Raw genomic sequence first — 26,816 nt, 5'->3', positions numbered from 1 at the left:
TCCTTGAATGTGGCACTCCACGGATCCCATCAGATGGTAAGGAGTAAAATGTTCAGAGAAAATGAGACTGCAGGTAAACGTACCTTGGTAAATGTTTATGAACACTGAGCTCAATTGAAATATGATGAAAATTTCTTCATTGATAGTGTACAGGAAGCCAACCCAGTAACACACTGGAAAGCCGTATGTCAATCCTCAAGAGTATTGGAGATAAAGGAAGAGATGTTGACGCAAGTGTCTAGAGACATCTGAAATATCTCAAGCCATGAAAGATGTAACCTCAACCATATGCAGAAATAAGCAATTGAATATTATTTATATTGAATTCTTATTATATTAGGTGTTTAAGCTACCTAGAAATGATTTAAAATGCATGAGGATAACTGTAGGTTAGACACAATTAGTATGCCAATGGCATATATACTGTATGCATATCCATACAGGACTATGTATGGAGTATATGCTGAACTAATTCCTTTAGAATATAGAGGAATTGCTATATAAAATCATCATCATTAGCAAAAGGCATATAGATTTTTCAAGAACAAGACTTTTATTATTGCATTAATTATTCATTATTAATTATCCATCAAAGCATTACTTACTTCTTACATTAAAAAGAAAAAAGCTAAAGGTTTGAGTCAGCAAGATGACTCATCTGGTAAAGGTACTAGATGCTGAACCTGAGGATATGACTTTGGCCCCTCGTTCCCACATAGTAGAAAAAAATAACTTCCCTTTGATCTCCACATAGGTGCTTAATACCCACGTGCTTACACACACAGCAAAAAATAAATTAAACAAATAAATAAATATTAGACAGATAGATAATAAATAAACACAGATCAATAGCATTTTATTAAAATATAAAAGAGAAGAAAGACTGCGAATTTCAAATCAATACTAATGTGTACATGTCAACTTTTGTCTATGTTTGAAAAAATGAAGATATTTAAGATGTAAATTTAGTGTATGCAAAGCAAGCCTTAAAATTTTATATCTGACTTTAGTATTGGAATATGACAAAAATATTTCAATCTTAACAAAGATTATAGCTGGGATTTTACTCTAGAAAACAAAACAAAACAAAAACTATAGTTCTTGAATATATGTAAAGGGTGTTTAGTAGATTGGCTTCCATGACGCAGTCTGTACAGATCACCAGTGACTATCTCACTCTGGGAAGAGGCTGAGAACCTGGCAGATGGTCAAGCCACAGAGCAAAGGGACACAGCCGTCCCAATCTGCTGCTTAAAGCTTGGAAGATTCCTGGAGGGCCACTAGTCTTCATCCATATTGCCAATTTGAAGAAGCTAGGATCTAATGTCCATGGAGGATGGCAGCAGCAGCAATAAGAGCACAGATGAACTTGCCAGCAGGAGGGTGAAAGCAGACAGACAAAAGCAAAGGCTTCCTTCTTCTACTTCCTTGTTTGAGCTGCCAGCCAAGGGCCCCCTACATTTATGGTAGACCTGGCCAGGTCAAATAACCTGATAAAGAGACCCCCTCATAGGAATGCACAGCAGTTGCCTCTTAGTAGATTTCAGATCTTTTCAAGTTGACAAGCAACATAGACCATCATAACTTGTGACCGAAATTAAGTATGACATCTATCACATCTCAAAGAGTTTCCTGAACATTCATAAATATATTGTAACTAATTACTAATTATACTACCATAGAGTTCAGTGAGCTTCTGAAATTTTAATGATAAAGATAGAGGGGCACATTGGCAGGCCCAAAAAATCAGATTCCTGAATTCCAATAAGTTAACCATTTTACCTCTGAAACCAAGCATGTTATACTTCCTCTTTATAAATCTCTTTCCCAAACTCATGTCTTTTGGTTGTGTTTTGTGGCTACTGAACTTAACCAGCCCTGTCCACGTGACCATGGATGTGGTACTCTCTACATGTAGGCTCAGCAATAGGTATGAACTGAAGACAATGATTCCTCCTTTTCCAGCATCAATCAATAGCCAGTAGCTCCCTGTAGAGATGTAGGGCCCTGTGAATCTCCCCCTATCCATGAATGAATGTTGACAGATTTAGTCTTATGAAGACCTATTCAGGCAACAATAGCTACATTCGTGATTGTAGTGACTGCACCAGGTCCAGAAGATAGTATTTCACAGTTTTTGCTCCTATCCTTTGATTGTTAACATTCGTCATCCCTCCTCTTCCATCATGTTCCCTGAGCCCTAAAGATAGAACAATTACTCTCACCACAATGTGTTGCCCGGAGCCATGTATTCATAGTTAGCCATTGCAAATCTACCTGATCAGCCCGGGAACATGTCTGTGGATCATTTCCTTGATTAATGGCTGATGTGGAAGGGTTAACTCCAATGTAGGCAGTATCATCTTTAGAAAGGTGGTCCAGGTTTGTATAAGAAAACAAACGGAACAAGACATAGGAAGCAAGCCAGTAAGCAGTGGTCCTCTTTGGCTTATGCTTTAGTTTCTGTCTACAGGTTCCTGCCTTGAGTTCCTGCCCCCAATTCTATGTTCTGAGGAAATATTACACGGAAGTCTAAGATGAAGTGAACTTTTTCTGCCCAACCTGCTTTTTGTCCAGTGTTTTGTCATGGCGATAGAGAAACAACCTAGGACAATTACATATATGTTTAGAAAGATGTATGGACAGATTGGATTGATGACTTTATACAACATATAAGTAAATAATCCAGTTAGTATGTACTGAGTTACAAAGGACAGATGTACAAATAATTAAAAACAATGTATTCAAATGTAATGTGTTCATTTTAAATTGTTTCATTTTATTTGATGTGTGTGTGTGTGTGTGTGTGTGTGTGTGTGTGTGTGTTAAATTATCATTATACTTCTGAAGGCACATCCTTTTGTTGGCTTTCAGGTTATAATGTAATGGCTTAATTTCAAATACATTTATTTACTCAGTGTATGAAAGTGGAGTGCCTATATACTTGTTGAATAGTGTCACTTTCTAGGTTAACTCTATTTCAGTCAAATCATTTCTTTCTTTTTTTTTTCTTTTTAGGAAAAAATGTTACTATACTGACCAGAAGAACAAATCAATGAACAGGTTTGTGAAAGATGAATATTCTTTTATCACCAACTTGAAACTTACAAGAACATAAAGAATAACACATTTGATTATCCATATCATCAGTTATAAATTTTAGGAAAAACTTATGTTGATTTGCTGGAACAATTTTTAATATGGTTTGTCTCTCACAACACAGAAATAATTTCTATATTACTATTTTTCATGACCAATGTTAGTTTTTAAAATGATAATAAAATTGGGGCTACTGGTTATATGATAAACCCTCCAGTTGTCAACAGTATACTTGGAAATACTTTTGTCCTGTGAATCCAGTCTTCTTATCTCACAGTGGAATAGAGACTAGCTTCTGTTATCCAAAGACATCCTGAAATTTTGCATGGCAGGTTTATTAATTTTTTTAGTTAATTACTTAATATTAATTGGATATTTTATTTATTTACATTTAAAATGTTATAGCCCTTTCTCTGTTTCCCATCCAGAAACACCCTATGCCATGTCCTGTCCACCTGTTTCTATGAGGTTACTTGCCTACTCACCCAACCAATTCTGCCTCCCTACCCTGGCATTCCCCTACACTGGGGCATCAAGCCTTCAAAGGACCAAGGGATTCTCCTCACACTGATGCCTAACAAGGCAATCCTCTGCTGCCTATGCAGCTTGAGCCATGGATCATTCCATGTGTACTCTTTGATTAGTGTTTTAGTTCCTTGGAGTTCTGGGAGGGTCTTGTTGGTTCATGTTGTTTCTTCTATGGGGTTACAAACCCTTCAGCTCCTTCAGTCCTTTCTCTAACTCCTCCATTGGGGTGTCCATGCTCAACCCATTGGTTGGCTGTGGGCATCTTCATCTGTAATTGTCAGACACTGGCAAAGCCTCTCAGGAGACAGCCATACCAGGCCCCTGTCTATACTTTATCTATCACTCTTACGTGCCTTTCTTACCTAGGTAGTAGTAGTGCATACCATGTGTGGGGTTTTTTTGCAGTTGGGTTACCTCACTCAGGATGACATGTTCTAGCTCCATCCATTTGCCGAAGAATTTCATGTGGTCATTGTTTTTTAGTAGTTGAGTAGTACTCCATTGTGTAGATGTAGCACATTTATTGAATCATTCCTCCGTTGAAGGGCATCTGGGTTCTTTCCAGCTTCTGGCTATTATAAATAAGGCTGCTATAAACATAATGGAGCATGTGTCTTTGTTGTATGGAGTATCTTTTGGGTATATGCTCAGGAAAGGTATAGCTGGGTCCTCAGTTAGTGCAATGTCTAATTTTCTGAGGAACCTCCAGACTGATTTCCAGAGAGGTTGTACCAGTTTGCAATCCCACCAACAATGGAGGAGTGTTCCTCTTTCTCCACATCCTCACCAGCATCTGCTGTCATCTGAGTTTTTTATCTTAGCCATTCTGACTGGTGTGAGGTGGAATCTCAGGGTTGTTTTGATTTGCATTTCCCTGATGACTAAGGATATTGAACATTTCTTTAGGTGTTTCTAAGCCATTCAGTATTCCTTAGGTGAAAATTCTCTGTTTAGCTCTGTACTCTATTTTCAATAGGGTTATTTGGTTCTCTGGAGTCTAAATTCTTGAGTTCTTTGTATATGTTGGATATTAGCCCTCTATTGTATTAAGATTGGTAAAGATTCTTTCCCAATCTGTTGGTTGCCGTTTTGTCCTAATGACTGTCTTTTGCTTTTATGATGTACCGTTAGTGGATTTTTGATCTAACAGCCTAAGCTATTGGTGTTCTGTTCAAGAAAATTTCCCCTGTGCCCATGTGTTTGAGGCTCTTCCCTACTTTCTCTTCTATTAGATTCAACGTATCTGGGTTTATATGGAGGTCCATGATCCAATGGTCTTCAGTTTTGTAGAAAGAGATAAAAATGGATCAATTTACATTCTTCTACATGTTAACTGCCAGTTGAACCATCATCATTTAGTGAAAATGCTTTATTTTTTCCACTGGATATTTTTAGCCCCTTTGTTAAAGATCAAGTTACCATAGGTGTATGGGTTTATTTTCGCATTGTCAAATCTATTCCATTGATCTACTTGTCTGTCTCTATACCAATGCCATGCAGGTTTTTATCACAACTGCTCAATAATACAGCTTGAGATATTGCGTGGTGATTCCCCAGAGGAGTTCTTTTATTGTTGACAATTGTTTTCCCTATCTTTTGTTGTTGGTTTTTCCAAATGAATTTGCAAATTGCTCTTTCTAACTCTGTTAAGAATTGAGTTGGAATTTTGATGGAAATTGCATTGAATATGTAGATTGCTTTTGTCAAGATGGTCATTTTTACTATATTAATCCTACCAATCCATGAGCTTGGGAGATCTTTCCATCTTTTAAGATCTTCTTCAATTTCTTTCTTCAGAGACTTAAAGTTCTTGTCATACAGATTTTTCACTTGCTTGATTAGAGTCATACCGAGGCATTTTATATTATTTGTGACTATTGTAAAGGGTGTTAGTTTCCTAACTTTGTTCTCAGACTATTTATACTTTGAGTAGAGGAAGGCTAGTGATTGGTTTGAGTTAATTTTAGCCACTTTGCCAAAGTTGTTTATCAGGTTTAGGAATTCTCTAGTTGAATTTTTGGGGTCACTGATGCATACTATCATATCATCTGCAAATGGTGATATTTTGACTTCTTCCTTTCCAATCTGTATCCTTTGATCTACTTTTGGTTGTCTAATTGCTCTGGCTATGACTTTTAGAACTATATTGAATAGGTAGGGAGAGGATGGGCAGCCTTGTCTAGTCCCTGATTTTAATGGGATTGTTGCAAATTTCTCTCCTTTTAGTTTGAAGTTGACTACCTGTTTGATGTATATTATTTTTACTATGTTTAGGTATGGGTCTTGCTTTCATGATCTTTCTAAGACTTTTATCATGAATGGGTGTTGAATTTTGCAAGTGCTTTATCTGCATCTAATGCACTAATCATATGGCTTTTTTGTTTGAGTTTGTGAAGCCTAGCTGATCATGGTGAATGAACATTTTTGATATGTTCTTGGATTCAGTTTGCAAGAATTTTATTGAGTATTTTTGCATTGATATTCATGAGGGAAATTGGTGTTCTCTTTCTTTGTTGGGTCTTTGTGTGGTTTAGGTATAAGTGTAATTGTAATTGTGACTTCATAGAACAAACTTTGTAGTATTCCTTCTGTTTATATTTTGTGGAATATTTGGAAGAGTATTGGCTTCAGGTCTTCTTGGAAGAATTTGATAGAATTCTGCACTAAACCCATCTGGTCCTGGGCTTTTTTTTTTTTTTTTTTTTTTTTGGATGGAAGACTTTTAATGACTGCTTCCATTTCTTTAGGGATAATGGGGCTGTTTAGATGGTTTATCTGATCCTGACTGTACTTTGGTGCCTGATATCTGTCTAGAAAATTCCCACTTCATTCAGATTTTCTAGTTTTATTGAATATAGGATGTTGTAGTAGGATCTGATGACTTTTTTGAATTTCTTCAGATTCTGTTGTTATGTCTCCCTTTTCATTTCTGATTGTGTTAATTCAGATACTCTCTCTATGCCCTCTAGTTAGTTTGGCTGAGGGTTTATCTATCTTACTGATTTACTCAAAGAACCAGCTCCTGGTTTAGTTGATTCTTTGTATAGAATTTAGTTCTTTTTGTTTCTACTTGGTTGAATTCAGCCCTGCAGTCTACTCCTCTGAGGTAGATTCCCTTCTTTTTGTTTTAGAGCTTTTACGTGTGCTGTCGAGTTGTAAGTGTATGTTCTTGTCAGTTTCTCTTTAGAGGCTCTCAGACCTATGAATTTTCCTCTTAGCACTGCTTTCGTTCTGTCCCCTAAGTTTGGGTATGTTGTGCCTTCATTTTCATTAAATTCTAAAATGTCTTTTATTTCTTTCTTTATTTCCTCCTTGACCAAGTAATTATTGAGTACAACATTGTTCAGCTTCCATATGTATGTGGGCTTCCTGTTACTTTCGTTGTTATTGAAAACCAGTCTTAGTCTGTCGTGATCTGATAGAATGCATGGGATTATTTCAATCTTCTTGTACCTGTTGAGGCCTGTTTTGTGACTGATTATATGGTCAATTTCAGAGAAGGTACCATGAGGTGCTGAGAAGAAGTTATATTCTTTTGCTTTAGGATGAAATTTTCTATAGAAATCTATTAAATCCATTTGCTTCATAACTTGTTAGTTTCACTATGGCTCTAAGTTTCTGTTTCCATGATCTGTCTATTGCTGAGAGTGGGGTGTTGAAGTCTTCCATTATTATTGTGTGACATGCAATGTGTGCTTTGAGCTTTATTGAAGTTTGTTTTATGAATGTGGATACTCTTGCATTTGAGCATTGATTTTCAGAATTAAGAATTCATATTGGTAGATTTTTCCTTTGAATATGAAGTGTTTTGCCTTATCTTTTTTGATAACTTTTGATTGAAAATCGGTTTTATTCCATATTATAGTGGCTACTCCAACTTGGGAGCATTAGCATGGTAAATTTTTTTTCAAAAATTTGAGGTACAACCTGTCTTTGTCACTGAGTTACATTTCCTGTATTTCCTGTTTACATATCCGGTCTGTTAGTCTAAGTCTTGTATTGGAGAACTGAGTCCATTGATGTGAAGAGATATTAAAGAAAAGTGATTTTTTGGTTCCTGTTAATTTTATTATTATAAGTGGAACAATGTTTGTATAACTATCTTCTTTTGGGTTTGTTGAAAGAAGATTATATCTATTTTAAACAACATGTTTTTGACTTTTTCCATTTTAGCTGTTTCAGATTAACTTTTCAACTTTCAACTTACTCTTGAATAGGCATTTTTTAGAGTTTGCTAAATGATAACATTTTGAATATTAAAAACTATAAAAAGTACTTTACACAAAAATATTAGAGTTTAATTTTGAAGTTAATTTAAATTTCAAATGAGGCATATCCAATAGCATATTAAAATCTAGAGACAATTTTGAAACATTTTAACAATTTTAATATGGTCTATGTAGCTCAACTTTTCAAGTAAACTAGGAAAATAAACACTGTATCATGTTGTTTCGTGATATTTTATGTTATTTTTCTTTCTTTTTTATTCTGACATAATGGAGTTATCAAGTTTCTTTTTATTTAATTTTATTTTTCTTGGTATTTTATGTATTTACATTTCAAATGTTAACCCTTCCCCCCAATACCCACTCCCTTTCCTCCTGCTTCTATGAGGATGCTCCTACCCTTACCCTCTCAATGCCCTGATATTCCCTTCACTGGGGGAACAAGACTTCACATGACCTAGGGCTTTTCCTTCCATTCTTGCTACACAATGTCATTCTCTGCTACACTATTTTTCTTAAATTCATAAAACTGTAGTGTTTGAAATAATAATAAATCCTGTCCCCTAACATTTAATATGTTGCCAACAATTTCCTTTGCTTCTTTGTTTTATGGAGTTGAGTTGTGAAACACAGGGATCAAAAGCTAAAGGGCTTATAAAAATACACAAGCATAAGCATCTAATGAAAGGAAAAATTCTCTGTTACTTGTTTATAGTTATTTACATATCACTTAAGAAAAACTGATTCTAATCTTTCTTTCAATTTCAATTCTGAGAAATATGTAAAAGTTATATATACAGAGCCAGGGATAAATGATTAATGTTTACAATATTTTTAGGCACACTTAGTTAAAATGGTACAGCATGTGAAAATTTATATCAAATATGAATGTTTTATTAGATATTTTTCTTTTTTGCAATAGAAAAAAATAATTATGCATGGATAATTCTGGCCAGGGAACACTAGGGATATAGAATGTGTGGGCATTTATTTACTTCTGATGATCAACATATCTCTAGTCACCTTTAGAGAAAATAACTAAGGCATTATAACTGTAGAAATTTAATTTTATTTACAAAGCATTTTCATGTTCCAATATTAATCATCAAAATAACCTGCATGGAAGCCAGAACAGAAATAGCCAGTGTTGTGGATGGGAGGAAACCATAGAGTACCTTTTTTTTTAAATCAATGTGGTTTTAATTCAGTTTTCTTTAAGCTCCAAATTCTCATTTCCCATCCAGAACTTTCACAGATGTTTCAGCAGTTTCCTTTTTATTTTCTGAGCCTTTTGGTCTATATATTTTAATTTTCATAGAATTATCTTACATTCCTCGCATATTTTAATGAAGGACACTAAAACTATCTTTGGATCTTTTACCTAAAACTACCATGAAAAAGATGTCCAATATGATAAATATGTATGGGTGTTGATAATGTGATAAATTGTGTTGTTGTTAAGGTTTGGAGCAGCATAAGCAGCCACAGAAGATTCATTTTCCACCTTATTACAGTAAATATTTGAACACATACTGCATCATTTCCACTACCTCTTTTCTTCTCAAGAAGTTTATTTAATAATGGAAAAACTAAAGAAGGAACAATTAAATCAATTAAGCAGACTCTGGAATCTGGTTGCAAATCCAGGGTTGATGACATTTCACCATCCGAGACTATTTTTCCTTCTCAGAAAATATTTGTGAAAGTCTAAGTGTAGTAGTGTTTATTTTCTGTTAACAACAGAAGGCGACGATCTTAAGGTCCATCTACAAATGTTACGCATTCACTTATTTCTACATTGTTTTAATTTAGCCAGAGATCATGAGTGGATAGGTGCTGCAGTTCATTTACATTATCCAAGTGTTTTTGGAGTTGTTCTGACCCCTTGATGCTATAGGACAAATGGGATCACTTCCTGTCCTAAGAGCTGAAAACATGAGCTCCAGCATTGAACTGTTTTGTCTAGTTTCAGGAACTGGCAAGTTGAGCTCTCTAGTTCATCTAATATGCATATTCCATTGTCTTTTAAAAACAAAGTTGAATTTCAAGTGGCTAGAGAATTTGATCTCCGCTATTGCCTTCTCCATGTCTTTGCATTGACCTTAGGATACAATTATGTTTTATTAACTCAAAGGCTTTCTTTGTAATGAGAATCAGCAACCTGAAAACCTCAGAAACTGCTTGTTAGTTTAGGTTTATAATGAATGTTCTAGTCTCACCAAAACTGAACAGAATTGGTATCCCAATGATCATCTGATTTGGTAAGAAAACATCAAGATTATTACATCCTAAGCTGTTCAGCAGGATTTAACTCTTCAAATTTCTCATGGTAATTTTACCATCATAATCGTATTTGAACCAATTCTTAAAATACAGTATTTGTTGCTTGCCCTTCGTTATCTTAATTTTTCTAAAGTTCAAAATCTGACAAAGCTAATGCTATGATAGATTACATGTGTGTCTAGAGTTATTCTTCCTGCTACTTTGACTACTCTATCACAGAGACACCACAAATCCCCAGCAGCACACCATTATCACTGTGAAAACACTGCATGGTAGTTTTAAATGGAAACAGCTGTTGTTATAGAAACAGAATTTGGATTCTCAGAATCAATAGGGAAGGTCAGTCCTCTGTTTTGATTAATTTTTAACTCTGTAAAAAATTATAAAAATGATTAATTAGCATACATATAATATTCATTTACATGCAATTTCACACTTTTATAAAGAGTCAGGGAGTAATTTATGCTTACAAGTGCATCATATACACAGCTTTAAGAAATATATCAATGCTGCCTTTTAAAAATGCATCTTCTTATAGCCACTTTTATATGATAATTTAAGATATTTTATACAGAGATAATATTTCTCTAAACAAGTTTAAAACTATGCAGGAATTAATTTACTATCTATTTCTTAGGTGTGAAGACAGAAGTATTTGTGTATTTTTGTGAGTGTCTGTGTATGAGTGTGTACAAATGTGTATTGTGTATATTTATGAGGAGCAATAAGTATGTGTACAATATAGGTATATTTCTATGTGTCTACATGTGTACATGTGTGCACATTTATGTTTGCATTTGTATGTGTGAGTTGTTAACATGTGTATGTGTGTATACATATGGACATGTATGCAAATATGTGTATATACATGCATATGTGCATTCATGTCTGTACATGTTTACAAACATATGAATGTGTGTACATATGTGTATACAGGTGTCCGTATACATTTGTGTATGTGTGTGCTTATCTACGTATGAATGTGCATACATGTGCCAACATGTGTACATGCATATGTGTGTACATGAGTGTATATTTAGGTGCATATACATGTGTATGTTGTGTAGCTGTGTATTGTGTATAACTTGTATGTGTATATGCATGTGCTTGTGTGTAAATTTGTCCAATACAGAGGCCAATGCTAGCAGCAAACCACTGAACTGAGAGCAGGATCCCCTTTGGGGGAATTAGAGGAAGGATTGAAAGAAATGAAGGAGCTTGCAACCCCATAAGAATAACAATACCAACCAACCAGAGCTTCCAGGGACTAAACCACTACTATACATGAAAGACTATACATGGACTGACCCAGGGCTCCAACTGCATATGTAGAAGAGAATAGCCTTGTTTGGGCACCAGAAGTAGAGGAAGCCCTTGATTCTACCAAGATTGGATCCCCCAGTGCAAGGGAATGTCAGGGGGAGGGGGTTAAAGGGGGTGGATGTGGGGAACACCCCTATGGAGGATGTGGTGGGGATGGGGGCTTATGGACAGGAAACTGGGAAAGGGACTACCATTTAAAATGTAAGTAAAGAAATATATCTAATAAAAAAAATCAAAAGAGAACGAAAAACACTGATCAGATCATGAAAACATCTGACTTATAACTACCACATGATCATTTCATTAGATGCTGAGAAAGCATTTGACAAAATTCAACACCACTTCATGATAAAAGTCCTGGAAAGAATAGGAATTCAAGACCCATACCTAAACATAGTAAAAGCCATATACAGCAAACCAGTTGCTAACATTAAACTAAATGGAGAGAAACTTGAAGCAATCCCACTAAAATCAGGGACTAGACAAGGCTGCCCACTCTCTCCCTACTTATTCAATATAGTTCTTGAAGTTCTAGCCAGAGCAATCAGACAACAAAAGGAGGTCAAGGGGATACAGATTGGAAAGAAGAAGTCAAAATATCACTATTTGCAGATGATATGATAGTATATTTAAGTGATCCCAAAAGTTCCACCAGAGAACTACTAAACCTGATAAACAACTTCAGCAAAGTGGCTGGGTATAAAATTAACTCAAATAAATCAGTAGCCTTCCTCTACACAAAAGAGAAACAAGCCGAGAAAGAAATTAGGGAAATGACACCCTTCATAATAGACCCAAATAATATAAAAAGTACCTGTGTGACTTTAACCAAGCAAGTAAAAGATCTGTACAATAAGAACTTCAAGACACTGAAGAAAGAAATTGAAGAAGACCTCAGAAGATGGAAAGATCTCCCATGCTCATGGATTGGCAGGATTAATATAGTAAAAATGGCCATTTTACCAAAAGCGATCTACAGATTCAATGCAATCCCCATCAAATTTCCAACCCAATTCTTCATAGACTTAGACAGAAAAATTTGCAAATTCATCTGGAATAACAAAAAACCCAGGATAGCTAAAACTATCCTCAACAATAAAAGGACTTCAGGGGGAATCACTATCCCTGAACTCAAGCTGTGTTACAGAGCAATAGTGATAAAAACTGCATGGTATTGGTACAGAGACAGACAGATAGACCAATGGAACAGAATTGAAGACCCAGAAATGAACCCACACACCTATGGGCACTTGATTTTTGACAAAGGAGCCAAAACCATCCAATGGAAAAAGATAGCATTTTCAGCAAATGGTGCTGGTTCAACTGGAGGTCAACATGTAGAAGAATGCAGATCCATCCATGCTTATCACCCTGTACAAAGCTTAAGTTCAAGTGGATCAAGGACCTCCACATCAAACCAGATACACTCAAACTAATAGAAGAAAAAGTGGGGAAGCATCTCGAACACATAGGCACTGGAGAAAATTTCCTGAACAAAACACCAATGGCTTATGCTGTAAGATCAAGAATCGACAAATGGGATCTCATAAAACTGCAAAGCTTCTGTAAGGCAAAGGACACTGTGGTTAGGACAAAACAGCAACCAACAGATTGGGAAAAGATCTTTATCAATTCTACAACAGATAGAGGCCTTATATCCAAACTATACAAAGAACTCAAGAAGTTAGACCACAGGGAGACAAATAACCCTATTAAAAAATGGGGTTCAGAGCTAAACAAAGAATTCACAGCTAAGGAATGCCGAATGGCTGAGAAACACCTAAAGAAATGTTCAACATCTTTAGTCATAAGGGAAATGCAAATCAAAACAACCCTGAGATTTCATCTCACACCAGTGAGAATGGCAAAGATCAAAAACTCAGGTGACAACAAATGCTGGCGAGGATGCAAATATGTGTATATACATGCTTATGTGCATTCATGTCTGTACATGTTTACAAACATATGAATGTGTGTACATATGTGTATACAGGTGTCCGTATACATTTGTGTATGTGTGTGCTTATCTACGTATGAATGTGCATACATGTGCCAACATGTGTACATGCATATGTGTGTACATGAGTGTATATTTAGGTGCGTATACATGTGTATGTTTTATAGCTGTGTATTCTGTATAAATTGTATGTGTATATGCATGTGCTTATGTGTAAATTTGTATATACATATGTATATATGCATGTACGTACATATGTATACATGTGTTTATGTGTGTACATATGTGTGCATGATTGTATATGTGTGTGTGGTATATGTATGTAGCATGTGTGTGTGTGTGTGTGTGTATCTGCTTGTGTGTGTGTTCATGCATGGTAAGTATCACTTGGAATCTTTTTTCTCTAAACTTAAGGAAACTGTAACAGAGAAATTAACATAGCTTTGGAATACAACCTTATTTAGTTCTGAAATTTGACTTCCTTACAGGGTACAAAAGTATTTCAAAAGAATCAAAAAATGGATGTCCCAAAACCCAATGGTTCTTGACAAGTCAGCGTTTCCAGAGCTGGAGGAGTCAGACTGCTACACTGGCCCTTTCAGCAGAGCCAGGATTCACCAGTGAGTGCTCATCTCTTTTCCATGTCCTTCTTTTGTAGTTTTCATTCCTTGAGCTTATTTCTAGAAGACAAGTAGCTGTGGATATTTCCATAGGCAACCAAATAGGTCAAAGAATGCATCATTATATTAAAGCTCATGTTTAACAGAAACAGCACTAAGTGAACAATTGATTCTATATATACATATTTCATGATTCAGATGTTATCAATTATTATATGTATTAATAATTAAATGTTAATATATAGACTGGTAGATATTCATTAGCAGTAATTTCTTTGAGATGCTGAGATGACTCAACAGTTAAAAGGACCTGATACTTTCAAAAGAGGAATTTTAGCAGACACATGGAGGCTCAGAACTGCCTGTGACTCCAGTTATAGGGAACCCAGATCTCACACATGGACACTCACAGCTGTCTGCGTCCAGTTACAGGGGATCCACAGCACATACTTGGAGGTTCCTGACTGCCTGTGACTCCTTAAAAAGGATTCAACATTTCTGGCTTCTACAAACAAACATATGTGTTAAACATACATGCATGAAAGCAAACACTCATACACATAAAATAAATCTTTTAAAAATAATTATGGTAAAACATAATTCATTTGAAATAATAATGACAACAATAATAGAACTGATCTTAACAATAACACTAATTTAGCGATTAAACAATTTGGTTTAATATTATTAAACTAGAGAAACTGAAATTTTCTTTAGAGAAGGCTACTTGTCTCTACTTTTCTTGCCTCTCTCTTTCCATCTGCCTCTCTACCAACCCTTTTTTCTTTCACCTGGCCTTCTTTCATATCTCTTTACTTGTCCATACTTTCATTTTATTATTTTTATTGAGGTTCTACAGCTCATTAATTGAATTACAAAGTTTATTACAATATATGTCCTGCCTTCTGCTTCCATAGTCCCCTTGGACAAATGTCACAGGAAAGAAAGTAATTGTACTAAATTAAATAAAGTAGACACCGAAATAGGGAAATATATAATATATGGTGTAAGACCAAGGCTTTGGAACCTACCGATGCAATTCTGAATGTCTGGATACCTGGATTAGTCAAATCCAGAGGAGTCGATACTACAGCCAGAAATCAGAGTTTCTTCTCAAACTATTCAATCGTTTTATTATTTAATACTGGAGATGCACACAAAGCCATCCTTTCCTATTCCAGCTCTGAGAGATGAGGGTGAGACAGAACATGGACTCTCATGTATAGAGAACTCACAAGCCAACGTCTTCATCAGCTTTCTGTTGTACCTTCTTTAAGATCTCTGCTTGCACCAAACAAGGTTTAACAAAATGCTCTTCCTATTCTTTAAAATTAAAAGAACCATCTCTATCTTTGAAAAACACAACAAAGACACATGCTCCACTATGTTCATAGCAGCCTTATTTATAATAGCCAGAAGCTGGAAAAAAAACAGAGAACCCTTCAGCAGAGGAATGGATTCAAAAAATGTGGTACATCTACACAATGGAGTACTACTCAGCTATCAAAAACAATAACTTCATGAAATTCATAGGCAAATGGAACGAATTAGAAAATATTATCCTGAGTGAGGTAACCCAATTACAGAAAAACACATTTGGTATGCATTCATTGATAAGTGAATATTAGCCCAAAAGTTTGAATTACCCAAGATGCAATCCACAGACCACAGGAAGCTCAAGAAGAAGGATGACCAAAATGCGGATGCTCCCACTCCTTCTTAAATGGGGGAAAAATATCCATAGGAGGGGATATGGAAGCAAAGTTTAGAGCAGTGACTGAAGGAATGGGCATTCAGAGCCTGCCCCACATGTGGCCCATATATATACAGCCACCAAAACGAGATAAGATTGATGAAGCTAAAAAGTGCATGCTGAAAGGGACCGGATATAGACCTCTCGTGAGAGACAGATACAGAGCATGTCCAATACAACCCTGAGATTTTACCTCTCACCAGTGAGAATGGCTAAGATCAAAACCTCAGGTGACAGCAGATGCTGGCGAGGATCGGAGAAAGAGGAACACTCCTCCATTGTTGGTGGGATTGCAGACTGGTACAACCATTCTGGAAATCAGTCTGGAGGTTCCTCAGAAAATTGGACATTGAACTGCCTGAGGATCCAGCTATACCTCTCTTGGGCATATACCCAAAAGATGCCCCAACATATAAAAAAAGACACGTGCTCCACTATGTTCATTGCAGCCTTATTTATAATAGCCAGAAGCTGGAAAGAACCCAGATGCCCTTCAACAGAGGAATGGATACAGAAAATGTGGTACATCTACACAATGGAATATTACTTAGCTATCAAAAACAATGACTTTATGAAATTCGTAGGCAAATGGTTGGAACTGGAAAATATCATCCTGAGTGAGCTAACCCAATCACAGAAAAACACACATGGTATGCACTCATTGATAAGTGGCTATTAGCCCAAATGCTTGAATTACCCTAGATGCCTAGAACAAATGAAACTCAAGATGGATGATCAGAATGTGAATGCTTCACTCCTTCTTTAAAAGGGGAACAAGAATACCCTTGGCAGGGAATAGAGAGGCAAAGATTAAAACAGACACAGAAGGAACACCCATTCAGAGCCTGCCCCACATGTGGCCCATACATATACAACCATTCAATTAGACAAGATGGATGAAGCAAAGAAGTGCAGGCCGACAGGAGCCGGATGTAGATCGCTCCTGAGAGACACAGCCAGAATACAGCAAATACAGAGGCGAATGCCAGCAGCAAACCACTGAACTGAGAATAGGACCCCCGTTGAAGGAATCAGAGAAAGAACTGGAAGAGCGTGAAGGGGCTCGAGACACCATATGTACAACAATGCCAAGCAACCAGAGCTTCCAGGGACTAAGGCACTACCTAAAGACTATACATGGACTGACCCTGGACTCTGACCTCATAGGTAGCAATGAATATCCTAGTAAGAGCACCAGTGGAAGGGGAAGCCCTGGGTCCTGCTAAGACTGAACCCCCAGTGAACTAGATTGTTGGGGGGAGGGCGGCAATGCGGGGAGGATGGGGAGGGGAACACCCATAAAGAAGGGGAGGAGGAGGGATTAGGGGGATGTTTGCCCGGAAACCGGGAAAGGGAATAACACTCGAAATGTAAATAAGAAATACTCAAGTTAATAATAATAATAATAATAATAATAATAATAATAAAATAATAATAATAATAAAGAGTATTGAAACATCTACAGAATTGTTGAAGAATCTGGACCACAGCCTGTAAGTCACTTAAAAAAAAAAAACAAAAAAAAAAACAACTACCTCTGCAGTAGAGTCCCACTGATACTTACCATAAAATTCAGTTTATGATCGTTTTCAGTGAAGGCTTTCATGATGCCATCACTGTGCACCTCTTTCTCTCCCTCTTCTGCAGCCATCACATAATGCAGCTCTACAAGCCTGGGGTTCACGGTCCAGCAGTTCTGGTGGAGCTCCAGCAGAAATATTAGCAATTTTCTCTTCTCCTGATCTATTCTGTCCCTGAGCATTGCACTGTGGTTTTCTTACTACACGTCTGCCTCTGTTAAACATCATTATCTAAGAAAAATAATTTCAAAAATTCTTGCCATTGCCTCTTGCCCCAATCATTCACTATATCATTATATTATTACACTTTGATCACAGAAACCATTTGGATTTATGTATTTTCCTGTTTATTTATACTACCTTCTTATTTCCTCCGTAACACAGCTTCCCACAAACTGAATTTGTCTACCTAAGAATTGGTAGGCTTAAAGCTTTCTGCTGCCTATAGTAACCAAGATGCTGAATTTAGTATATCGGAATACAGAGAAGACTCACCTAATAGTACATGCTGAGGAACTCAAGTGTGATAGTAGGGGCAGCTATGCAGATTGAGATAAACCCTGCTGGGTGAACCTGTACAGTGACACAGATGTTACGGGGAAGAGTGGGTCAAATTTAATGTAAATGATCTGGAAAGCCTTTTTGAAAGAGGAAAGTCTCCTTAGGAGCGTGAAGACTTTATTGATAATGGGAAAGAGGAACAATTTTTACAGGAGAAGCGAAAAGTCCAAAGAAAATAAGGTCAGGGAAGCAGGGCACTTTTAAGGTGATAATAATTATACAATTCATTATGCAATCAGACATAAGAACCAGAACTACAGACAGAAGACTGGGGGGCAGGTTGAAGTACAGACATTGGAGGAAAGTAAGAAAGGTAATCGTGCCCTTTCAAAGATGCCGCTCCCATGCTAAAGTACAGGGCTATGTTCATATTACAGCTACTGTAAAATCAGATGGAAATAGAAGTTAGGAAGATGATGATCTCACAATCCAGGCCAGGAAACGTGACACTCAGGAAAGAGGAAATTACACTGTGGATACAGGTGATTTACCAGGAAAGTAACTCTTTGAATATGTGAGATTAGGAGGAAGCAAGGAATAGAATAATTAATATTCTCAGATGAAATGCCTGACAAAAGATGGCTTTTCACACACAGAACTCAAGGGTCCAAAGCAGAGAGTCACTGCCCAGTGAGATGCAGTTCATTCCACTGCTTGGAGAATCCCAGTACATTATAAACATTTTTAACACGTGTTATCAAGTTTTATGGGTCTATACTTAGCAATACCAAAATTACGAGGTGAATTTAAATTGGAAATGTATTCATTATTCCAAGTGTGGTATTAGAAATATGGTAAGGGTCAATTTAATTTTCTATAAATTTTTCAGATCCATTCTCTCATGAAATCCCCCTTTTGCTTTTGTTTCATCCACACTCTCAGAGATCCTTGCTGTTTTTCCCACACAGACACATTTTAGGGTATCAGAGGGAAAGGAGAACTTTAGGACATCACCAAACTCTGAAGAATGGATCAGCTAGAACGGAAGGTGCCCACATTGGGGATAACATCAATTCTTAATGCACTCTAGTTGGAACTACATTGCTTGAGGTGGCGCAAATGTCAGCCGGTAAATGATAAACTTACATTGATTCAGTGATAAACAGGGATACCAAGACCTCTTTACAAACTGAAAGACGACGTTAAAATAAATATTTGATCATTTTCTGTATTTTCCATTATCTGTCAACTCTGTTAAAGAAGACAACTTTTCTCTCATCCTAGATTATTTTACCTGCATTACCTTTAATTATAGAGACAAATGGTGGATACCCAGGAATTCATAATTGTGACTATATTTTGTGTTCTGCTATGAATATTAAAACCAATCTCTTTGTCTTAACAGCTTTATAATAAACAATAAGGACACCTTCTTCAGCAATGCTACTCGCAGCAGGATAGTCTATCACATGCTGGAACGTACCAAATATGAAAACGGAATATCAAAAGTGGGTAAGAACATTATTCTACAGACATAGTTTAAAATAGAAAAAGGTTACACACATAAGTGAAGTTTTACCTTTCTCATTCAGTAGGAAACAGTTAACACATTAGAAACAAATTCTGTAAATATTTTGTTTTGTAACTTTCATTAAAATATATTGAGGTCGATATTTTCCAGTTCCATCCATTTGCCTATGAATTTCATAGTCATTGTTTTTGATAGCTGAGTAATATTCCATTGTGTAGATGTACCACATTTTCTGTATCCATTCCTCTGTTGAAGGGCATCTGGGTTCTTTCCAGCTTCTGGCTATTATAAATAAGGCTGCTATGAACATAGCCACTACCCAAAGACTATACATGGACTGACCCTGGACTCTGACCTCATAGGTAGCAATGAATAGCCTAGTAAGAGCACCAGTGGAAGGGGAAGTCCTTGGTCCTGCCAAGACTGAACCCCCAGTGAACGTGATTGTTGGGGGGAGGGCGGTAATGGAGGGAGGATAGAGAGGGGAACGCCCATATAGAAGGGAGGGGGGAGGGGTTAGGGGGATGTTGGCCCGGAAACCGGAAGGGGAATAACAATAGAAATGTAAATAAGAAATTCTCAAGTTAATAAAGATAATATATATATATACATATATATATATAGGTCGTTTGTTCAATGTATCAAAATATGAAACATGAATACATAATAACAAAATTTATCCTAAAGTAATAGCAGTCTTAAATGAAAACAGGGTTAGAAAAGGGTTCAGCATGGTTTTATAATATAAAATTAGAAATATCAAATATTCTAAATTTATAATTTTAGGTATTCATAACCATTAAAAAGTATGTATTTTCTCATTATTAACAGTTTTAAATTTTTCTATTTGTAAATATATATTTCTATATTTTATTTCTTATTTGTTCTATGTTAAACAGTTTATGATGCAGATTTTCAGCTCAGGTTGAAATTAGTTGCTAGCTCATTAGTGAGTTTGAAAGATCTTCACAGTTTATTAAGTAAAAAACAAATTACAAAACTATTAGTCTAGTGTAATTTCATTTTCTCAATACATAGAAATAAAAAATAAATGAAAATCTACAAGAGTGTGTAAGAAGTCAATGAGAGGTTGTTTCTGGATTATTAAGGTGCTACTTATTTTACCTTATTAAATTTTGTAACATTTGATGGAGTTAGCAGTTTATAATGCAAAAGAAAATGGGAGATCTGAAGCTAGAACAAGACTCCAAATCTTATATAGAATTTGAAACAAAACAAAGCCAATACATAAGTTGGCCTTTTAATTGTGAGGCTGATTTGCAATATTGAGAGAAACAATGTTATCCAAATGTTCTAAAGGTTTTAGAGTAAATATTAGCAACCCTTGCAAGCTATTGCCATGTTTCCTGGTTTGCTAGGACTGAGAAAAGCACAGGTGTAAAGAATCACATTCTTCGGGACCTGTGACCAAACAGTCAAAGCAGTTACCGTAGACCCTATAACTTTATTCAAAACAATGAGAAAATTTCTGAAGAGTCAAAAATTAAAATCCCCATAGAATGAGCTGAAAAATTTCCTACCTGATGATAACTTGTGGTTATAGGTTTATATGTTTTTAAATGATTATTAAAGGTAAATCTTTTGTGGAAAATATGCTAAACACAGAAAGTCTAAAATAAAATAAAAATTATTTCTAAGCACAGTTATCAGTGGCAAATTTATAGAAAAAGCTAAAATATATTATTTCAAAATATAAGTGTGTATTTTGTATGCACTTTTTGCTTTAAGAAAACCTAGAGAATATATTATCAAGTTCTTATTATCACATAAAAATACTGCTCTAAACACCTCTACAACAGTCTCTGATAGGTTCTCATTAAATTATAATTATTTATTAAGCACCTAATGTAATTGTGTTTACATTATGATAAATAATTCCATATTTCAGGTGTATAAATATTCCTTTCATACATATTAATAAATAATAACATAGCAAAATTCCTCTTCGGAAAGCTTTCTCAGTACTCATTTTCAAAAGGAAACTTCACACACATACCTTCACAAAGATGACAAGTCTGACTGTGACATTTTATGACCTTTCCACTTAGCATAAGCAAACATTTTTTGATGCAACAGTCTTTCCTGTCAAATTATGGGAGTAGAAAATTCTTCTTTGGCTAAACTTCACTGTATTCAAAAGCCAATGAAAAGAGTTTTCTTCGTCTGTGTTGTCCCAAGAAGTAGCAATTGACCACACATCACATTGAGATATGGCAGAATGAAACCTGGTGCTGTTAATGCTTGCAAATAATACTACAGGAACACACATAGGCCAAGTACTAGTCTCTTTCCCAGAATTTCTATCCCTGTGGTTGACATGGCTGTGGAAGTCATTGAATTACTTTAAGTGTTAAAATAATTTGGTGAACCATGTGAGTTTATATAGTCTTTAAAGGAAAACCTTTATTGAAATTGACTCTGATTTTTCATCTCTTTCTAGGTATTCGTAAGCTTATCAATAATGGCTCATACATAGCAGCATTCCCCCCACACGAGGTAATTTTGAAAGATATTTTCCATTTAGAAATAATAAAAGAATTTCATTCTCTGGGACTGTACTGGTTACTTTCTATCGCTGTGCCCAAACACCGTGACAGGTAACATACAGAGGAAAAGGTTTATTTGAGCTTCAGTTTCTAGAGGGCTAGAGTCCATGATGGGGCCAGCACGTGATGGGGACAGCATGGCAGCAAGCAGCAGGGATGGTGACTGGAACAGCAAGAGGAGAGTTCACATCTAAAACAGCAAAAACCAAGCAGAGAAAGGAACTAGGATGCGGCTGTAAACTCTCCAGCCCCACCCACAACGGTGTACTTCCTCCTCTGACACATCTCTTCAACCTCCCCAAATAGCTCAACCCACTGAAGACCAAGTTTTCAAATGTCTGAGACCACTAGAGACTTCGCTCATTTTAACCATCACAGAGCCTGAACCATTTCATTCATTTTGTATCTGGGTTCCCACACCTAGAACAGTCCACTGAAACCCCACTACGGTCTCTTAGCTGCACAGTGGTCCATTGGCTCTAAAACATGTCTACAGTTTGCCCCATGGGAGACATTCCAGACTCCATGAGAGCAGCTTAACATTCTTGCTCCAACACAAAATAACTTGCTTCATCCTGTTTGAAATATATAATCATTCCAAATAAAGCACGGTCCAGCCTTGTGTTTGTTATTTTAGAATGATTGAAAGATAAAAGGCCATAATCAAAGCATTGATGTATTATCTACCTCATTTCCAGTCAGATTATTGCCTTGCTACAAATTTCAAGAAGCAAGGTGAGGTGGCCCTGAACAACTAAAATAGCTTCCAAAGAACACCTCGGGCCCTCCGATATGCATACTCTTGATTTATTTTTCTTAGACATGAATCACATCTTAAATCACACATTTAATGTGTTTACTTTCTTTTCTATTGGTTATTTTGTTTATTTACATTTCAAATATTATCCTTCTTCCAAGTTTCCCCTCAGAAAGCCCCCATTTCACCCCTCCCCCTGCTTCCCAGAGGGTGCTCTCCCACCCACCCAGCCAGTCCTGCCCCACTGCCCTAGCATTCCCCTACATTGGGTCATCAAGTCTTCACAGGACCAAGGGTTTCCCCTCCCACTGATGACAGACAAGGCCATCCTCTGCTACATATGCAGCTGGAGCCATGGGTTCAGCTTAACATTCTAGTATATTCTTTGGTTTAGTCTCTGAGAGCTCTGGGGGCTCTGGTTGGTTGATATTGTTGTTCTTCCTATGGGATTGCAAACCCCTTCAGCTCCTTCAGTCCTTCCCCTACCCTCTATTGGGGTCCCCGTGTCCGTCTGATAGTTGGCAGCAAGCATCCACATTTGTATTAGTAAGTCTAATCATCAAAAGCCATCATTCTTTGATTTATAAAGTTTTAGCAGTGAGCTCAAATGTTAGAATATAGGAGAAAATCACAGCTCCCTATCACTATTAGTATATAAAGTGAATTGGAAATGTATTTGTCAATGAGTTAAATGTTTCATATGGATTCTTTCATTTGGAAAAAAAAAACCTGTTTCTGACAATAATATAATTCCATTATAAACGTATGTAATCCAGTTATATAGACAGCTATAAGCATAGGAGCTAAAAGTTAATACTCCTCATGGAATGCCCACTTAGTATAAAAAAATAGAGGTAACAGTCATGAGTCATTTGTATACCTTTCATGGGCTGAGTCGCTACATATGTTCCCATGATTATGCAACACAGAATGAAGTAAACATTCTCTCATTAGATATAAAGGAACACAGCTCAGAAAATTAAACACCGTTTCAAATAATGCCACCTATTAAGTGATAAAGAGTCAGAGAAGCACAACTAAGGAAGTCATTTAGCAAAGGAAGGTTTGGTTCATTCTCTAGGGTACCATAATTTTCTCTGCAAAGTTAGCTTGGGCATCATCAGCTCACTTGAGATTCTTATTAGAAATTCAGCAGCTGTCATTACTGAGTTGATGATGATAGCCCTTTTATTTGTGTATATAAATTATTTGAAAAATAAATAAATGGCACATATACACCAAAATCATAAGAAGCCCCATTAGTGAACTGTAAATATACTTTTTAAAAAATCGAGAAATAATAAAACGGGCTCAAGAATTGTCTATTGATGTAAATTTCTATTTACTAATGGTAAAAAAGCAATGTTTATAAGGAAGGAAATAAAGTCAATGATATTAAGCTATAGTTCAATAAGGATACTTTAAAATAATGCCTTCCTTTGTTACTGATTCTAGATATTAAATCCAATCTCATAATCTTTATTCCTAGTCCAGAGATTTTTCTTTCCTTACAAAAAAATGACAACAGCTGAGGAAACATCAAATCATCTTAGTGAGAACTGTCAGAAAAGGGTAAAAGGAATAGGCCAGAGGTGCAGATGTTTGAGAAACACTTTTTCTAAAACACCAGGGAAGTCTATAATTCTTTCAAGGATGATTGGTGAAGGAAGGACTAATCAAATGTATGGTTGGGGACCACTGGCGATGTCTGAGCCTTCAGAAAGGCTCCCAAGTAGGCTGGAGTTATTCCTTCAGCCAATTTCCCGTACAACTCACCACTTTTGACTGTCAAGCTAGAGCAGTGTAGTTGAGGGTAAGTGTATGTTACATAGTGGTATCCCAGGTATCCTAAATACTAGCATCTAAGAAATGTATATATCATTTGACCCTAAGGATAGATGAATGCCATATATTAGATTTATCGGCAGTGACTGCAAAAGAGTAACAGGTTTACTATTCATCCTTTCATTCAGTATCAGGCAGACAGCAATCTAGTTCCAAAAGCAAATATTCTTCTCCCATGGATATGCTACACTTAAAATCAAGATTCTTTTCTTTCCCGTCTTTACCTTCTAATCATTAAACCTTAAATACACATGGTATTTTAGGAAGCACGCCTTGGGTTTGCACCTAATTTTTCTATTTTACTAAATACATAAAGATGGCATGCTCATATGTGATCTCCTTGCTGTCTCTAGACACTTACAAACCAGAGCTGAAGGAGTCAAGAAAGCTTCATAAGTTCTCAGCCCTAGGGATAAGGGACCCACAACTGCATGAATACCATATACAAAACTTGGGAAAAGTTATAACTACTTAAAATTTGAAATATCAGATAGTAATTTTCAGAACCATAGGATCAAACACATAGGTGACTCCAAAAGTTATAACACCATGCTTTTAAGTAAACATGTGTTCTCTTTGCATCTGTGATTAAAGAAAACTTTTATAAATCTAGTTCACTTCTTAAAGCAAAATGATATTCAGTTTCCCAGGTAAAAATTACAAGAATTTTGCCATCGATAATAATTTTTTAAATTAAAATCCCTGAATTCCAAATGGTTAAATATATACTCTCATTTATTTATATAAAATTTTCAAATAACTATCATATTTCCAGTGACAGTAGCATCTATCATTCTAGAGGTGAGTTTGAGTACATAATTGTTTCCATTAAGTGAGGAAATTACCATCTTAAGGAAACACTAGTCTTTATTCAGTTCAAACTCCAGTAACAATCAATGTTATTGTATCTGATGCAGGGAGCCTACAAGAGTAGCCTTCCCATCAAAACCCATGGACCTCAGAATAACAGACATCTATTGTATGAGCGCTGGGCACGCTGGGGAATGTGGTACAAGCATCAGCCTCTGGACTTAATCAGGTACTGTAGGTGGGTTTGTGGGTAATAAGCAGCAAACTGATCTTTGTCATTTTTCTAGTCTTGAAACTATTTGTTATCACAGTGGTGTCAGTTAGGAAACAATCTGCAGAAAAGAAACTATTACATGATTCATAAAGGGAAGAAACTCAGTGCATGGTGGTGAGTACAGAGTTATAGAGTAGATGTGAATAGACTTTAAGTCTATCAGAGATTCTTAACATCATAAAATGACTAGTACATTTAATGGCAAAAAAGAAATGACATCATTGCACAGTCTAAGTCTCCCCAGGGGATGGGGAATACCAGAGAAAAGAAAATTGATTCTGGGTTTTGTGTTCATCCTACCTCAAGTCAACCAGTATTTCTTTGCTCAACTTCATTGTAAGCATTTTACAGTGAAGCCAGAACAACCAACTACCTTAAAAACCAAAACAAAGAGAAGCACTCAACAGCTATCAGGGCAGACAGGAAAACAGCCAATATAGCACCTGTGTAGTCTATCAGTATTCACAAGTGATTCATTCCAGAAATAGTTGATATTCATTATTTAGAGATGAATGTGAATGGCAAGAAAAATAGAACATGAATGTTTAGTGTAGACACAACTAGTTTCTATTATTTTTTGACACAACTATTTTCAATCTATGAATACTTGAATCTGTACACATATATCTTAGTGATAGACAGGACTGGCTACATTTGTCTTACAAAAGGTACTTTCTTGTGGGTGGTTGCTCTTTATCTAGCTAGCTATTAGCTCTCTATAATCTATCACCCATCCATCTATCATCTGTTAATTTTGGGACAGCATCTCCCTATGTAATACAGAATGGCCTGTAGCTCACTGTGTAAACAAAGCTAGCTTTGAATTGAGAAGCTACCTACCTCTGCTGGGATTAAAGGCATATATTACTATGTCTGGCTTCAGTTTTAAATTTAGGGATATTTATATTTCATTTTCATAATTGATTTTACTGTAGAAAACATCGTTCTACAAAAAGCATGAAATACACAGTACTCTTCTAATTCTCTAGCTAATGATGCATCTGTTTAGAAAAAAAGAATTATATTATTAGTCTATATGTGTTGACATTTTATTTATTAAAAGAACATAAAGAGACAGTAGTTCACATTTGTATCACTCATTGTGTCAGCAGGAAGTAGAACACTGAAGGGAACTTGAAGAGAACTCAGTAAAGAAGACTAT

The 26,816-nt window shown here is 36.1% G+C and overlaps 1 protein-coding gene across 1 annotated transcript in view; it reads left to right on the top strand.

Moving 5' to 3' along the window:
• Window positions 1-26,816, top strand: part of Ano3 (anoctamin 3) — a 283,103-nt gene that overhangs the window by 166,585 nt on the left and 89,702 nt on the right. The window contains exons 7-11 of the mRNA XM_032903871.1: window positions 3,019-3,063; window positions 13,905-14,036; window positions 19,276-19,382; window positions 21,863-21,918; window positions 25,488-25,609. Coding sequence (XP_032759762.1) covers window positions 3,019-3,063; window positions 13,905-14,036; window positions 19,276-19,382; window positions 21,863-21,918; window positions 25,488-25,609 — 462 coding nt within the window. The remainder of the gene's footprint in view (window positions 1-3,018; window positions 3,064-13,904; window positions 14,037-19,275; window positions 19,383-21,862; window positions 21,919-25,487; window positions 25,610-26,816) is intronic.

The sequence above is a fragment of the Rattus rattus genome, chromosome 5, assembly GCF_011064425.1.
Source record: "Rattus rattus isolate New Zealand chromosome 5, Rrattus_CSIRO_v1, whole genome shotgun sequence".
NCBI classification, from domain to species: Eukaryota; Metazoa; Chordata; class Mammalia; order Rodentia; family Muridae; genus Rattus; species Rattus rattus.
This window is presented reverse-complemented; position numbering and strand designations above follow the sequence as displayed.